Source organism: Montipora foliosa, chromosome 2 (assembly GCF_036669935.1).
Source record: "Montipora foliosa isolate CH-2021 chromosome 2, ASM3666993v2, whole genome shotgun sequence".
Classification (NCBI taxonomy): Eukaryota; Metazoa; Cnidaria; class Anthozoa; order Scleractinia; family Acroporidae; genus Montipora; species Montipora foliosa.
In genome coordinates this window covers 7,988,496-8,005,995 of record NC_090870.1, presented here as the reverse complement: position 1 = coordinate 8,005,995, position 17,500 = coordinate 7,988,496, and the positions used below count along the sequence as shown (strand labels likewise).

The window sequence follows — 17,500 nt, the reverse complement described above, 5'->3', positions numbered from 1 at the left end:
ATACCTATAAGAGATAGGAAGAACGGAGCAGAGCGTTGAAAGGAATAGTCTAACTGAACATTCATATTTATAAATTATATAGCATAGCCTAGGACTAGTCTCGCTGTGCTATTGATCATGTAAAACCGCAATATCACTAAGTGTCCATAATAATAATAATAATAATAATAATTATTATTATTATTATTATTATTATTATTATCAAGTATTATTATTATTATTATTACTGTTATTAAATTATTATTATTATAGTTATAGCTATTCACCTTAACTTTAATAGTTAACAAAAGCAGAAATGTATTATTTTTAAACAATGGCTTGTACAATTCTAAATGTACATTAGAAAATTTATTTTTCTTTGTTTTTAGCTCTCAGTAGAAATTCAAGAAGAGTGTGAAAACTCTCTGCAAAGCCAAGAACTTTTACAAACAAAGCTAAAATTGAAATCTTTCCTAGAAGAGAGTTTTTCCAAAACTTTTCCAGGTAAAAGTAGTGATACTTGTAACGCTATCCTTGTATTTACGTTAAATCTTGCAGATTTTAGTGGGGCTTTAAAGGGGCCACATCACGTTATTTTAAGGTGTTAAAGGGAAATCTTTAGTTACTCAAGAGTTGAAATTTTTGAAAATGGTGATGTGGAATTCCTTTATTGATAAAATTATTATTACATCACAAACAAGATGATTTTGAGCAAAAACGACCTTTATCCAGGTGATTTGCTATAAACTTGAAAAACATTGGCCAAATTTTTTCAAGATTACCAAAATACAATCCGTTTTAATCTTGTGACAGTCCATTTGTGTCCTTTCATGCTTCTCTTTCCTTTTTCCCTACTTCTTTTATGTCGGTCAACCGTTTTAAATGGTTATTGCAATGTGTCATTTTACTTTTTAGGCATTTTCTGTGTGATGAAATTACATCATTTTGCTCGACATAAGCCCCGTTAATTAACCCTTTAAGGTCCAAAGGGGGCCCCATTGACGAATAAAAATAATTGGCCGCTGGGAGTAAAAGAGTTAACTAACCTTGATACTCAAGAGTGTAAGGTGGAGCAAATATCACTTCAGAATTTTAAGTTGTCTGAAGCCCCTAGCTGTCTCCTTATTCCTTGGTTTTTTTGTTGGTCTCTCGATCCCCTCCCTGCCCGATTAGCATTCCAAAACTGTGAAAGCTATAGCATGTGTATATTAAACGAAAATGACAGGAAAGTACTCTGATTGAGACTGGAGTCACATGGCAACAGAAAATTTAACCCATTGACTCCCCGGGGTTCCCCATTGATAGAGTAAAATACTATAAGTCTGGCTGGTTTAGACCAATTTGGGTGTCAAAGGGTTAGTTAATTGATTAATGGGGACAGTTTTTCAGTGAGTGATTAACGCATTGACTCTTGGGGGTTCTCCATTGACGAGTAAAATTGTCTGGCGTTAGGCAGAGTGAAATACTAAGTATGGCTGGTTCAGGCTGGTTTGGGTGTTAAGTGGTTAAAGGGTTAAGTGGCGTCTGAATATGGGTCAATTGGCTCAGAAATTTTTGGTTAAATCCTCTGGGCATTTTCCACTTTAAAACTAAAAGTTCAACGGATTTGGTTGAAATTGGAGATGCAAAAAAAAAAAAAAATCTGTAATTTTATTTTTATTTCACCTTCATATGTACATGTACTTCGCAATATATTGGGCTGGATTTTTTTGTATCATAGTTGCACATCGGGCAATTAAACGTGAACTTTCAGTTGCCCTGGCATGTTTCAAGTTGTTACTGCGGTGACCTGACAACTGCCAAGTTTTAGCTTGCCCTGCACCATGGCTGTATGTGGTGCCCATTAAGTCAGGGTCGAGAACTGTGTACCAGTTTTTATCAATGCATGTACATGTATATTGGTAGCAACAGGAAACTAAAAGCAAAAAAGTCCCCCTGATTTTAAACATGTGACACTGATGACAATATCAATTCAGTAATGATGTAGAATGTGATACATGTACACTGTACAATGTACATTTAGCACATTATGTACATATATAGCACAATCATGTGTTTGTAAGCAAACTTTCTGAATTTATTTACCTCCAGATTGTTCACTCCACCTGACGGGCTCATCAGGAAATGGATTCGGTGGCAATAGAAGTGATGCCGACTTCTGCCTCATTTTGAAAAACTTAAGACAGGTGATTTTTTTCTGTGTGTGTTAAAAGTACCTAAGAAAATTCTTTCAGAGTTTGATAAGAACACTGTATGAAAATTTAATTTACGCCCAGGTTAAAGGGACTATGTCATGGTATTTTGGGGTGTTTAAGGGAAATCTTTAGTTACTCACGAGTTTAAAAATTGAAAATGGTAATGTGGAATTCTTTTACTGATGAAATTTTAGTTATATCACAAACAAGATGATTCCAAGCAAAAACCACCTTTTTCCAGGCGATTTGTCATAAACTTGAAAAACGTTGGGCTGATTGTTTTCAAGATTATCCAAATGCAATCCATTTCAATCTTGTCCATTTGTGTCCATCCATTCTTCTCTTTCCTTTTTCTGTATTTGTTTTATATTGTTGAACAGTTTTAAGATTAGTGGTTATTGCAATGTTTCATTACACTTTTTTGGCATTTTGGGTGTCATGAAATTACACCATTTTGCATGACATAGCCTCTTTAAAGACCAATAAGCTTGCCAGATTTTGTATAATATTATTACTATTTAATTAATAATTTTCATGACATTGTTGGGTTTTGGCAAAGGGTAATCTATGAGGCTCTTATAATGCTCAGTGGCAGAGCATGTTAACTAGAAACAATTGAAAGGCTGTGGGTTGGACCCCTGCAAGGAGCAATGAAATTTTTTGATTATTCTCAAATCACTTTTGAAAAAAAAATCAGTTGTTGTTGAGTTAAAAAATAACTGTATCGATTGGCTTTTGTGTGTGTGCTTAGACTCATTTTTCAAAAATGCAACAAGTCAAGTGATTAGATTTAACTGTAACTGTAGTCTTAATTAATTTTATTGAATGCTGCGCCCAACTTGGACAACAAAAAAATCATAATAATAGAGTGGGATGAAAATGCTGGGAGATGTACAGTTCTAAACATGTTGGGAATAGCCAAAGTGGTACCGGTAACTTCCAGTAGCAGTCATGATAGTGTGCTTTAGCTGTGTACATGTACATCTCCTTATTTTGCAGAACAACTCTAGGCCATGAGAGGTGGAAACATTTTTGTTTTACAATTTTTTTGTAATATGAGTTAAGGCATTTCAATTTCAAGTCTGAATTTTTTAAAATGAGTGCGAATTTAATTCTTTTCTTGTGGGAGAAGTAAACCAAGGAGCCACTGTTTAGATACTGTTAAACATTTTTGATACAGCATTTTCTAGTGAGGTTTTGAATGTTCGTGAGATAATCTTGTGAAACTGTTTGAATTTTGCAAGCAACTATTTCAAAAAGCCAACAAGATTCATTCCTTTTTCAGATTTTCAAGCATGCCAATCATTTGGCATTTGAATGTTCCACTTGGCTTCAACTAGTTTCCTATCCCAAGTTCCATATTACCTCAGAGAGATAATAAATAATATTATTGTCTTCTTGGTCTGCACTGTATTAAAGTTACAAATCCTGGCTTTTTCCTTGTTGTATGACCTGTGCACGTCGCACTCCCCTCCCTTCCCCCCCCCCCCCCGATAGGTTTTTTTAAATTTCTCTTGGGACATATTTATGTCCCAGGAGAAATTGGAAACTATGATTATGCAAAATTTTGGGCGGTAAATTGGGTGTATTATGGGATTTGAGAAAGAAGAGAATGGAAGAAACTTAGTCTGTTGCTCACAGACTGTGCTGAGAACTTGGTTGGTAAGAGGTTTGTCTTTATGAAATCCTCTCTGTAGGCAAATGTGAGGAGAGAGGCTTTGATAGTTTTGCAGAAGATGCACAAAATGATAATGAGGGACCCTACATTCTGTAAGTATATCGGATTTCATCAAATTTTCAACTTCGTGTATTGTATTTTTAGCATTCTGATTAGCTCACTAAATCTCATCAATCCGTGTGATTGCCCCAGGTGTTGACAAGCTGTAGAATTGCAGATACATGTTCAGAAATGCAAGATGCACACAGATTTCAATAAGTTACCTATTTTTTGTGGCGTTTGAATGAAAAGAGGGGAGGTTGGGAGATTTTACCTCTTTTTTCATCATTTTGGGATAATTTGAAGTTTGTAGAAATGATGCCTTTGACTATAAGCTTGTTGCGGGGTGCTATATCCCTGGACTTTCATAAAGTCCTTCGTAGTCGCACGGTTTTGTTTTGTCACATGTCTTGCTACTGCGTCGCTTGCTCAATCACTTCCCACCCTTATTAAAGCTTGTTGACAACTCGCCTTAGGATTACTGACAAACTCTTACCCTGTATTACTGATAAAAAAAGACAAACCTTAACCCAGTATTACTGATTTACAAAGAGATCTACTTGGTACAAGTCTACGATATCCCCACCAATAGTGCAGTTGTCCATCTTTCACTATATAAACCACTAACAACCCATAACTCCCTTATTTGCTCTTACAAAATGCTAATGCTTGAAACGTCAGCTTTCAAATTACTGTATAGTGGTCAATTTTACCATATCAACTCAGTTAATGGAAACTTGTTTTTGTGTATTACTAACTCACTTGCACTTTGGGCATGGACTATTGACTGAATGCAAAAATGGCGGCCAACAAAATTCTTTTGTCTTTTTGTTAATTAGCCTGACTGGCCTCATTGACATGTGTCAAATTAAAAGAATTTTGTCCTTAAAATGAGGCTAGTCAGACTAATTTCCACAAAGAAAAAATAATAATTTATTGGCTGCCATTTTTGCATTCAGTCTAAAGACTTAACAGGCTGGTTAATTAAAATTAATAGATAGACAGTGAGCATATATACATGCAGTCATATTGCATTTTTGATTGGTCAGTGATGAATGCATGAATACAGTGTAGATGATAGAGTGCAATGCGGAAGTTGCTATGGAAACAGCAATGGAGTATATAATAAGTAAAAAATCATACGAACTTGCTTGTGCATTTTGTGATTTGTGGTCGCTCATGTTTTGAAGGTTTTCAAATTGTACTCTCGTACAGCTTGTGCAATTTTGAGAACTTTCAAAGCATCACTTCTGCCCATAAATCCCAAAAATTAATGCACTTGTGTTTCTACGACTTCCAATACTTATTAAATTTTTAACCCCATGTTTATATTGGTATATTGAATTCTTTTACTTTGCAGGTTTTCTAAGAAATTGTACAGTTGTACCTGCTACGGTACCAATTCTAAAATTTTTTGATACGAGAAGGTAAGAGAGTGCAAGTACAGTGTAATGACAACTTGCATGCTAGACTTTCCAAAAGTTCCTCAAGTAAACATTTTTTTTTTTGCTTTTCTTGCTTGAATCTCTCACGACTTTAGGAGGTGAGGTTCATGAAGTGTAGCTTTGTGGTTAGGGCACTTGCCTTGAGATTTTGAGATTGGGAGATCTCAGGTTCAAGACCCATTGAATTTGATCCTGGCAGTCCCAGGTTCAACTTCTCAGCTGCATTTGTAAATAGCCAACTGGGTTGCCTCCGGCTGGTTGGGTGCATAACAGTTGTTGTGGTTGTTGCTGTTGTTGTTCTGTTTTGTTGTTTCATTGATCAAGTTGTGTTTGATTGGCCCTGAAAAGCCCTTATGAGGAGTGTTCAATTAAGTCTGTCGTTAGCTTACTGGTTTGTGTTCCTGTCATGATGAGATGTTGAGGGGTCAAATTGTGCAGGGCAGTCATGGTCTGATATACATGTACCTGGTATAACAGAGACATTCTCAACACCGTTTGAGTTGTTTATAATGACCAGGTCTAAGATGTTTTGATTTCTTGTGGGTAGTTCGACCACTTGGGTTAAATTATTATCATTCAGTATATCTCCAAACTGGTAGTGGAGTGATGGATGGTTGCAAGGGCGAATGGAATAATTGTTTTATTAAATTCTCAACCTTCAGTTTTGCAAAATTTTATTTAAGTTTAAGAAACGACCGGAAAGTGATGTGACTTTCGGGCGCCAAAAATTCTCTTCTGAGCGACATTTGCCGCATTCATCTCCATGTAAGGTCAAACGCAGGTATAATTAACAATTATTCCATGAGCGCGCGTTGGATATGAGATGGTAAATAGCCAACGAGGCGCGTAGCGCCGAGTTGGCTATAACCACTCTCGTATCCAACAAGCGCGAATGGAATAATTGTTTTATTAAATTCCTTAAACTCCAAAAGTTTGGAAGTTCGAAATACGAGCATAAAAAGGAAGAAAATCCTAGCGAAATCGAAAAAACTTGATGAAGATGCGATGTTGTGTAATACCTTGTGGTCAGACAGACGCAGGCTCATTACAAAAACATTTCTTATCTGTTCGCGTACTTCTAAGCTTGTTCTTTATACCAAGAGAAATTTCGATTTCTGGCGTAAAAAAATTTAGCTTAGCAACGTTTAGCGCAATCATTTACCATATATGGTCAAACTAAGGTATATGAGGTGATAACCGAGATTGAGTGAACCAATCAGAGCATGAGGATTGCATTATCCGAGGTTGAGAATTTAATAATGGCTGATAACCGAGATCCAATGAACCAATGACAAAGCTAGAATTGCATTATCCGAGGTGGAGAATTTAATAATATTGTCTACTATATTGTTGATGACGCTGTGTTGTTATTTATTTTCATGAATTTTAGTGGCTGTGAGTGCGACATTAATATCAACAATACTGTGGTGAGTAGGTTGTGCATATATGTTGGAATGTAAAGTTTTTTTTTTAATGTTCTTATGAGGTATTGTAGTTTCGTCTGTCGGTTTTAGGGCTATGAATAGCAAAGAAAAAATAATAATTTTTGATCTTGGATATTGCGTTTCTAGCGTTTTAATTCCAACTTTTCTGATTGGTTCACTCGATCTGGCTTGTCATCTCATATACCGTATGACCTTTGCCACATCAGCTTCTGGCCGCTTTGTAAAATTCAGAACAGAACAATTCAATACAATTTGGCTTTAGTTCCAAGTGTGCAAGCGTTTAGAATGAAATGAAAATGTTATTTAGAAAATTACTCCATTCGCGCTTTTTGGATATATGAGACTGATCCTATCCAATGGAATAATTGGCCTTTTTCGATATATTAAAATTCAGCTTGAAAGTGAGGCAGTGAAGACAAAGACAAAGAAAAGTCGATGATTTGTAATTATTTTTTACATTCATTCCAACGTGTTTCTATAGTATTTGTCCTCACTGCCTCACTATCAAGCTGAATGTTTGATATTTCGAAAATGGCCTATTGTTAATTATTAAAAACTAGATCATTGGATAATGCAATTCTAGAGTTTTGATTGGCTTTGGAGAAAAATGAAAATTTATCTCCAGGTGCTGACGTTCTCCATAACACTTCAAACTTTGTAATTTCACGTTGTTGTTTTGCTGATGACGGCAAAGAAATGGACAAAAATGAAAAACGCACGTGCAGGGCGTGCAAAGCTATTTTTTTTACCCACTAAATATGCAAATTTGTGACGTTCTCGTTGCCGTCGCCGTTGTCGTTGCTAAAGCTCCCTAATATCCACCACTAGCCAACAACACTTAGGTGGATAGTTGTTTTAGTATATCCTAAAACAGTGGGATAATATACTGAGGACAAAAAGACGATTTTAACTCATTTATACCTGCAACGATGACAATATTTTCGGGCGCAAATCCCGCGTGAATTGCTCGGAGGTGAATAGCAAAGGATTTACGGAGTTTGAGTAGCTAATCAGAGCGTGCCGTCAACGCTATCCACTGTTCTAGTATATGCAAGGAGCTATCATACCATGTTGTAAAAATATCAGTAACTGTACGCAACAGGTTTTTTGTTTTTACAAAATAAAGTAGGGAAAATTTATCAATAATTTATAGACGTTACAATTAAGAAGGAAACTTTAAAAATAAACCAAAAACAAACGTTTTGAAGATGGATCGGGTTGAGCAAAATGATTTCAAGCGAGATGGCCATAAACTTTTTTATGAAAATGACCCATTACGGTTGATCTGCAGGGCGTTAGGAATACTCACTTGCTTCGAGCTTATTGTGGAGGTAAGAATTTAAAATAATGGTGCTTGACAGAGTAAAATTTTAGCCGAGTTGTCCGGCTTGATCCTGACAGGCTGCCAGGTGCACTTGTATTTTGAACGTGACATTAAGCGTGTCAGATTCCAAAAACAGGAGACTTAAATTCTACGAAGGCGACGTCGACAAAAACGTCGTCTCGAAATATAACTTTGCACTGTGACTGTCGTAAGTCTTTCACGGTTATTCCATCTGGCTCGTTTGCGTCGTACATGTACAATGCCGTCGAAGAATCCTGCAAGCGTTGGAGAGAATGATAGGTTCACATTCGTATTCTACGCTATCAGCAAAACCTCAAATTTGGTGACTTCACGCGTCGTCGTTGTACAGAAAACCGCACGATTATTTGCTAAAATGCGTGCTGCACGTGCAGCACGATTATTTTTCCTCTTTTAACAAAAGATATTTATTGTTTTGTGGCGTTGTCGCAGCCGTACAACAAAAACAACAACAACAACAACAGCTACGTTAATAGTCACAATGAAAAGTTTGTCTACCCAAATTTAGCAAGGCTAGTCGAGTTGGGTGGAGCAAAGATAAAATAGTTAATGAGTATATTTACAATGACAAAGATTACGAAAGGAAATAATTAATATTTAAGACAAGAGCGACTGAATATATACTGCATATACGGTCGAAAGCATTGGCGGAAATAACATGTTCTTATGGTGCATTGGCAAAGAAGAGATAACGTACTGTAGAAGTTTGTTTACATATAGAATAAACCTCATCTTCTTGTTTGTTTTTCCTAGTGGATCATCGCGTTCAACCTCTTGTCGTAATAGTGAAGAAGTGGGCCAAGAACCATGGTATAAATGATGCAAGCCAGGGAACACTTTCCAGCTATGCTTTGACATTGATGGTTATTCATTATTTACAAGGTAAAAATCCCTTATACTTCACTGAGGAAATTGTACCCATGTTGAGGTGATTTATTTTTGAAGCGCAATAAATCTTTACGTCATATTTGATAACTTTACGGTCGCTGCAAATATGGACCTAGTTAATCGTTCAGATCAACTCTTTTGCGAGCAGATTTCTTGCGCTGGAGAAACTCGAACCTCCGCCTACAAGCAGACAAGAAATGTGCAACTGGGAAATGACTTCGAGATTAGTTGCTTCATAGCGTTATTTTTTTTTACTTTTGTAGCTTTATTTCAGCATTATCATAATTTATATTATTATTTAGTTTCATTATTGTTACAATTATCATTATTCATACATTTTATTTTTATTTATTCTTTGTGTATTTACTTTTTAATTTTATTATGATAGTATGTGTATGTAGATGTAAGTACATGATACATCAAACACTCAGTCACAAATATGCTTGTCTTTTTTTTCTTCAGGCGTGTGCAAACCTGCTGTAGTTCCTGTTTTGCAAAAAAAATACCCAGTAAGTGGTGTAAACATGATGTCTTATAATTGCACCACAGGCACTGTTTCTCTTTTAAAAGCAAGATTGATGCAGTGGTCAGAGCGCATGCGTTCCACCAGTGTGTCGCTGGTTCACTTCCAGGGCATATGGACGCGGTCGTCTTGTTTTGGTTGCGTTTGTTTGTTCTCGTCTCTGCTTTCCCCGTCGTAGGAGTTGCATCTGATTTGAGGGCCAACACTTACGACACAAGCTTAGTTTGTCGTATTGTCTTATGTTTCCCTCTTTCAAGTCATTCATGTCAAATATGGATGAGTTTTGAAGAGTAAGAGTAGACCATTTTAGAGTTGTGTGCTCAGTTACCAGGCCTTTGAATAAAAGCGAGGGTGGAGTTGACTTTGATTTCATACAAACCTCACTGATTTTCTTTTTGGGGCGAACACGAATCTGCATAGAAGTGACGTATTCAAATAGGGTGTAAACAACCGCTGACGAGATGCAGGTGGTCAATCAAATTGTGTTCGGCATAGGGCCGCTTGGGTACTCTGGTTTTCCCTCGCCATTTGTTTTTCGATATTGCCTTTCTCGCTGTTATTATATTTGCTTTAAAACGCACAACCCAGACACAAAAACCAAATTCCATCAGCTTGGACAGTCGCTTTTGCAAGCTGTCTTACAGACAAGGTTGGTTAGGGAAGAATTCACTGTATGAATGAGTTTGCTTAAGGGAGTGTTTGATTTGTTGCAGAAATTGTTCAGATTTCCAGAAGAGATGTCAGATCTGTCCCAACAGGATCCCTGTAAAGATATAGCCTGCAACATGTAAGTGTAAATGTAATTTAATTGGACTTTATTTGTTCACTTCAATGAAAGGGAAAGATTGTCCCTATCGAGGGTATCCACCCGCAGGCGGATGTAATTGACTGAGAATCGATTTGATTTTGATGAGGGAGGAAAGGGAATACCCGGGGAAAAACCCTCGGAGTCATCGACTGAAACTCAGCCCACATACGACCCGTGGCCAGGGTTTAACCCGGGTCGCAGAAGTGGAAGGCATGGTCGATAACCGCTAAGCCGTCCTAACTCTCCCAAATTCTCGCTGACCCTCAGCAAACTCACCAAGCGTCAACGCGTGTCAGTAATATTTCTTACCCTGAAATGCCAGCCATAGTTGAGTTTCCATGATAGAGAGTACCGTGCGTGAAACGTTTAGTCCGAAGAGGTTTGCCTTGCAGCGCAAAAACGCGCCGTGGTCCTCGTGCTTTCTTCTTTCGCGGAGTTGCGCTCGTTTTTGTGATGTGCAAGTCCAGCCCTCTGATTCGTGTCATAGTTTTACGTGCACTCAAGAGCAAGGATAGTTCAGTGTTTTACCCGTTTTCCGCTGTCTAGAAGAACAACTCATTAAGGACGGTGCCTACTATTGTTACTGATTGCGCTTACGCATCTCAAGATACTCGGATTTCCTGTTGCTGGTGTTTGTTAATACGGGGATATTTTTGCGCGGTTCAAAACTATGCAGAGAAAGCAGAACTTAGCAAGTGATCTTGGTATCCAAAAAGAAAATTGAGGGTAACCACGCATTTTTCAGGGATATTTGAGCTACAATGTCGAAAAGAACGCCATACATTGCTTTGTATTTTAAAACTTTTACAAATAATGTTGATTAATTATCTTCGAAAAATGCGTGGTTGCCCCCAATTTTCTTTTTGGATTTCAATAACACTTGTTAAGATCTGCTTTTCCCGCATATTTAGTAAACCGCGCAAAAATACCTTTGAATTAGTAGGCACTGTCCTTAAGGCGCCTGCAAACGAGGAAACAACGCTGCGGAAACGTTGTTGCGGAAGCAAATGATCAGGCCCCGTTTGCGGCCCTAGGAAACATTTGTTGCGGATGCAAAAATTGTTTCTGAATCTGTTCAGAAACATGTTGCTTTCTCAGCTAATGTTTCCTCGTTTGCTCCGCCGAGGAAGCATTTCAGGAAACAATGTTTCCACAACAATGTTTCCTCGTTTGCGGGCACCTTTACCGTTTGTCAACGGGAGTCGGTCCATATTAAGTCGTGTGCAGTGATTGTTATATTAATAGTAGCGACGTTTCCGGTGGATTAATACGTTAATGTGGCTTGGTGTTAAAGTCAGCTCTTGTTAAGTAAGACTCTCTGGTTTAACCTCCGACTGGGCTGCGCCCAGCAAAAAGAATTAAAGATGTTACCGTAAGAAAAAACTGACACCAACACAGTTTGATTCTAATCCACCGTTTGTCGTCCCCAGGGTCTTTTCGCCATCAGTTAAAAGTCGAAAAGACCCTTGGGACACCATCGGATTACAGTAAAGCGGGTTGTGTCAGATGTCTCGGGCAAAAGATGTCCCTTTCACGCGTGACACCTGGGGATTCCAAATATCATTAGCGTTGCTTGCTCGCAGATGTCTGTCTGGCATGAGTCATGATTTCCCTCCTTTACTTGTCTTAAAAGAAACTTCGTCTTTGTCTTTTTAGGTCAGAGAACAGACAATCTTTAGGAGAGTTACTCGTTGGATTTTTTAAGTACTACGCTGAAGATTTTAGGTAGGAAATCTTGTGTTACATCACCAATTAGCTTTACAATTCGCCTTTTTTTGAAGTAAGAAACTTAGTTTTGATTTAAAGTTTGGTGCCGAACTGAGGAAGGGGATATTCGATCTTTTGTCCTTTAGGTGGGACGACCATTACATTTCGATTGCAATGGGTGCCGCATTTCGTAACGGACAGTGGCAAAGAAAGCTCATATTTATAGAGGGTAAGTGAGGAAAAGAAGAAAGAGACCGGCTTTATAATTGACCTTTTTTCACGTGGCGATCATTTTGATTCCCGAGGGACTGAAAACTTTCGTTTTGCACCTCGTGACCTCGCTTCCAAACACATCAACTAGAGGCTCGGAGTACGAAGGCTAGCCTTTGACCAGTGCCATGCCTAAGTTAATAAGCCTCGTTTTGCTGTGTTATTAGGGAGTTTAACAAACGACGACGGTTAAGCCAACGACAACGGCACAAACTAGAGTTAGATTACAAGGATGCGCTGGCACGGGCTGGGGCCCGTTTCTCGAAAGTCCCGAAACTTTACGGGTCATATTCCCTCTGTATCTCCAGAACGGAAAGGACTTAAGTCGTCAAACTTCACAGTTATTTATTTTTTTTGCGTTGTCTTGAAAATATGTTAAAAGATGGGTTTTCCAAAAGAAGGTGTTGGCATTTTCACAAATGGCTTTTCGGGACTTTCGAGAAACGGGCCCCTGGTTTGTGTCCATTGGAGTCTAGTCGTGTTGAAGCTTGTGTACGGTTCGTCCACAATATCCAGGCGGGGAATCCCTTGTACCCCCTGATGACAAGCATGGTTGCCCCGCCCTCTTGTAGCTACTCACTTAGATCTGCCAAGCACCCTAACCCGGTGGCAGTTAATACAGACCGATTTCGCAATTTTGTGACCGTTAAATATAGCTCTTGAATATTGTATATGATTTGGTATATATTGATAGTATTTTTCTATATTGTATTTATAATATTTTTGCTGACGAACCTGTAGTTCAGCCAATAGGCCGCGAGAGGTGCGAATAAACAAATCATTCATTCATTCATTTATTGGTTAAAAGAAGAAAAGTGATCGTGCTGCACGTGGGCACGTGCGGCACGCATTTAAGCACAAAGTTTTGCGGTACGCTGTATAACAACGACTTGAGGTTTTGACGAAAACGTGAGCATACGAATGTGAACCTTTCATTCTCCATGTTAACCCTGAAGCCCCTAGAACCCAATTTATTTTTAGGATACTTTGCCCAAATTGTACGACGCGAACGAGATGGAGTAATCGCGAAAGTTGCATTTCGAGGCGACGTGTTCGTCGAGGTTACGTTGCCGTCGTAGATCTTAAAGACCCTGTTAATCTATGAACGGCATAGTTCATTTAGTACCGACTAATTGGTTAAAAGGTTGATTGACTTTTTAACTGACTGGCAGACTGATTGGTGATTGATAAGCTGATTGATTGTCTTTTTTAGCGATTAAACTCTGAGTAATGTCTAATGTTCGCCTTTTGCCTGTCCATGTCTGTAAGCTGTGTGGTACTGCATGTCAAGTTCATAATAAGTGCTCAGTTCTGCCAACTTCAAATGTACCAAGTGGAAGTTGATGATAGTTAAAGTGAATTTCTAACAAGCTGCTCTTTTTTTTTCTCCACGACAGAACCATTTGACGGTAATAATGTGGCCAAAGCCGTTTGTTCGCGCGCCTCGTTTGATAATATCCAAATGAAATTCAGACTGGTACGTGTACACGTTCGCCAAATGTTTATGCTATGCCTTACAACACTCGTTGTTTCAATGTTTGAGTCCCAGGATCTAAACGTTCATTCACCCAACTATTGCCACAGATTTCGTCTTTGGATGGTTATGGGGATGTGGTGTTATAACAGTATCATACCGTCCCTTAAGCTTCTACTAATAATCTTCATTCTCAATACTTGTCTTCCCGACAGTGCATTGAGATTGAGAGGTGAATTTACATACTGATCAATCCTGAGAGTCAAATGGTTAATAAGCCCTTGACCGTGCTGTTACTCTCCATACTGCTCTATTATTCCCTGAGCATCTCCAAGGTTGTGTGGGCATAACCTTACTAACCGACTAAATAAAATGCCCATGAAGGGTCAAGTTACGTTACCGTTGATATCCTAAACCAGCGTACTTTTTTGCACGTATAGTTTTTGGTTCACTGTATTTCGCTTTTGAAGAAGAGAAACAAAATCCAAAAAACAAAAAGAACAACAACAACAACAGCAACAAACGATCGATAGTTTCATTTCCAATTTGAGGCGCATGACATTGTAGAGCCCTAAGATCAGTGGGACACATTTTCCATGAGGAATCGAGATAGGAGACGTACAGCCTCGGACAAAATTGTTGAAACACTTTGCAATACCTTACCCTCCCACAATGTTGTTTTGCTAAATGGGCACAGAAACTCGCGTGCAAACAACACATGTGGGGGAAGGGTAAGCCGCGAACGCTTCAGATCTGTATATTCGTGTACTGCTCCAAGGAATTTTGTCACGGACTGTAGCACCCAAAGAGGCATGTACTAAAACCAGGAACACCGTAACACTCCGGAACACCCTGGAAGTAACCCCAAACCCTCAATTTGGCTAACCCTAGGCCTAAAAACCAACTTAAGGCCGTAGCTAGGCCTAGGGTTAGCCAAATTGAGGGTTTTGGGTTACTTCCAGGGTGTTCCAGAGTGTCCCGGAGTTCCGGTCTTCCAGTGTTCCTGATTTTATCCCCCAAAGAGGTCTTTTAGCCCAATGAGTAGAGCATCCGACCAATGAGTTGCTGTTCGTTGGTCGATGGTCTAAATCCTTCTTTGGACTCAACCTTTTGCCTGTTCCTACGGCAACTAGTTCAACAACAAAATCCTTGTGTATTACGCACTGATTGCCAGTTTTTCTTATTTTCTCTAAGGCATGGCTTACACTGAGAATGTCACCGAGTCTTGAGAGCATCAAGGTCAAATGAAAGAGCAAAACTTGTTTCTCACGAGATGAATTGTATATAGCTTGTGTCCTTTACGTCCCACTAGAACTCAAGTGCTGTTTGGACAGTGGGTCTAAACATCACATGATGTCATGAACAAAGTTCTATCTCTTTCTAGCCAAATGAAAACTTAAATAACAAAACAAGCAAGCGGTTTATTTTCCCACGGGACCAAGAGCTTTGTGTTACTAAGGAGTTGCGTCGCAAGAGTTTTACGATCTGCAAAAGACTGGACTTATTGTCAAACCAAACCAGTTGTGGGAAAGAGTGGGTAGGAAATTAGAGAGCAAAGCGGAGTTCTTTGAATCCCCGTTGCCTTAAAGTTTGATCTGCGAGAACGCATTTTTCAGTGGTTTGCATTATCAGATTCCAGAATGTGTTGCCTCGCTCGCTGTACATTCTGAAGAGCAGTCGTATTTTAGCGTTACGTTTTTCCAGCGCGTTACATTTTTTGCGATTTTAAGATCCATTGGCCTCGACATTCAGAAAATATGAGCTTGCAACAGTCGTACTACAGTGTAGCAAGTGCTTTAATTGTATCCAAATGAATAACGTCGAACTTTACATGTGCGGAATCTAATGCAAATGAGAAAAATCTATTGTTTTCGCTCATTTGCATTAGCTTCGGCGCATGTAAAGTTCGACGTTTGAAACGGGCCTTAGAGACTTAAGTTTCGTTACAGAGCCTCGCTCTTATCAACATCATGTACGAGGGAACATGCAATTGAGACTCACGCATGTGGGCCTCGATTCCATACTCGTTCCAGTCCAACCGAGAGAGAAAACAAACCTCCCAGCCGCAAACAGAATGTCTGTCTGTTTGTCCCAATCGTTGGGAAGCTTCCTATTGGAACTCAAGGGGCTTTGTATCTGGAATTCTTTGCAATGGGTCTTTTGATCAGCGTTCACGTTAAATTCTTACTGTGCTGAATCAATGTTTGAAAAGGCCGTCGATGTTGGCTTTTTGCGACGACATTGTGGAATCGTTTGAACTCTGCATTTGCATTCACATCAAACCACTATTCTTAGAGTTATCCTTTTCAAGTCGTTGATTATCATAATGAAATTGTATAGCGTAATTATATCCTAATGTTATCACTGTAATAGAATATTTTATAAATAAAATATAATTATTCGCGTCATCCTTGAAAACAGCCTTTTCTCTCTGAAACTTTAGAGTTTGCATGTCGTTTTTGAATTTCTCAAACAACAAACAACCACGAATTCGTTTAGTGTTTGGTCGTCTCTCGCGAAACATGCTTGTATTATAAAATAGAAAAAAACATTTTTTTTTTGCACAGTGCACAGTAGCAACAGCTCTTGCTTCAATCAAGCCCAGGAATTCTTCTCCATGCCATATGATTTGACCTGTTCTGCCATATCGCAATGTTTGTCCTTCGGCATGGCCTTAAAGAGAATATATGGAAGTCCCATATTTGGTGACCAGCGGGGCCAGTATGAGAGTGTGGGTCTCAGCTGTGGAAATTCAGCAACCGCATAAAAATAAGATCCAAGGACGCAACCGGTGTAACTTGCAATAAATATAAGTACATGCCACGCACAATGTAGATACGGGAACGATATAGAAGTCCATACGTCGCAAAAGACTCTGTCGTTTATCCAGATTAGAACAGCGACGAACCACCACGCAACGCACGCACGCCCTAATCTTACAACTCTGTGATCTTTGCAGCTGTGAACAAAGAACATGATCAGACACGCGTCAGTAAATGTATGATTGCTCAGTTGTGTTTTGGCTGCTAGTGGCATGGTGACGAGTAGATTTGAGATCTCGATGCACCGTTATTTGTCCTTGGCTCATCAGTTTTCGGTGCTATCTAAATTTATCATACAGGTTACGCTAAATAATGGCCAACTAGATTGGACCTGATAACCACAACTCCTCTTACTGGTCCGCAACCGTTCTAAAAAATTGTGACTGACTCCCCCAACACGAGCATTTAAAGTGAAATAGGTCATTTAGGAGTGTGCAGTCAGTCAACTGATGAATATCCATGCTGGAATAGTAGTAGTAAACTACACGTTGACCTAATTGTATCAATACAACTGTATCAAAAGCTTGATTAACGTACGGCGCCAGATACGAAAAACCACCAAAAGAACCACTCCTTATTTGTGTCCAAAAAAGGTGGAAACGTCTTCCCCATCTAAAGCAGTGGCATTAAACCACCTTGGGGAGGAGGTACTCCTAGACCGCCCTTCCATAATAAAACTAGCCTGCGAGCAGGCTCACTTGATAGGCAAGGGCGGTGGAGCCGCAATCGCGAGCCGGCGAGGCCGGCGAGAAGAATGGGGCGAGGAAAAGTGAGCCTGCACGCGAGCTATTGATTTTTGAATTCCCCGCGTTCGCTGACGAACGCAGCGATCCGATTGGTTAAAAATGACAGGTGACAGAATCC

The 17,500-nt window shown here is 39.1% G+C and overlaps 2 protein-coding genes across 7 annotated transcripts in view; one reads left to right on the top strand and one right to left on the bottom strand.

Annotated features, from left to right (window-relative positions):
• Positions 1-16,222, top strand: part of LOC137992311 (poly(A) RNA polymerase GLD2-like) — a 23,688-nt gene extending 7,466 nt beyond the window's left edge. Inside the window, exons 3-15 of the mRNA XM_068837578.1 lie at positions 369-483; positions 2,071-2,165; positions 3,872-3,944; positions 5,252-5,318; positions 6,727-6,763; positions 8,073-8,112; positions 8,898-9,026; positions 9,495-9,541; positions 10,269-10,342; positions 12,020-12,088; positions 12,217-12,299; positions 13,738-13,817; positions 15,009-16,222. Coding sequence (XP_068693679.1) covers positions 369-483; positions 2,071-2,165; positions 3,872-3,944; positions 5,252-5,318; positions 6,727-6,763; positions 8,073-8,112; positions 8,898-9,026; positions 9,495-9,541; positions 10,269-10,342; positions 12,020-12,088; positions 12,217-12,299; positions 13,738-13,817; positions 15,009-15,062 — 963 coding nt within the window. The 3' untranslated portion in view covers positions 15,063-16,222. The remainder of the gene's footprint in view (positions 1-368; positions 484-2,070; positions 2,166-3,871; positions 3,945-5,251; positions 5,319-6,726; positions 6,764-8,072; positions 8,113-8,897; positions 9,027-9,494; positions 9,542-10,268; positions 10,343-12,019; positions 12,089-12,216; positions 12,300-13,737; positions 13,818-15,008) is intronic.
• Positions 15,593-17,500, bottom strand: part of LOC137992312 (alkaline ceramidase-like) — a 9,333-nt gene continuing 7,425 nt past the window's right edge. For all 6 annotated transcript variants that reach the window (XM_068837581.1, XM_068837580.1, XM_068837584.1 and 3 more), the window contains one exon: positions 15,593-16,773. In XM_068837581.1, the coding sequence (XP_068693682.1) occupies positions 16,410-16,773 (364 nt within the window). In that variant the 3' untranslated portion in view covers positions 15,593-16,409. The remainder of the gene's footprint in view (positions 16,774-17,500) is intronic.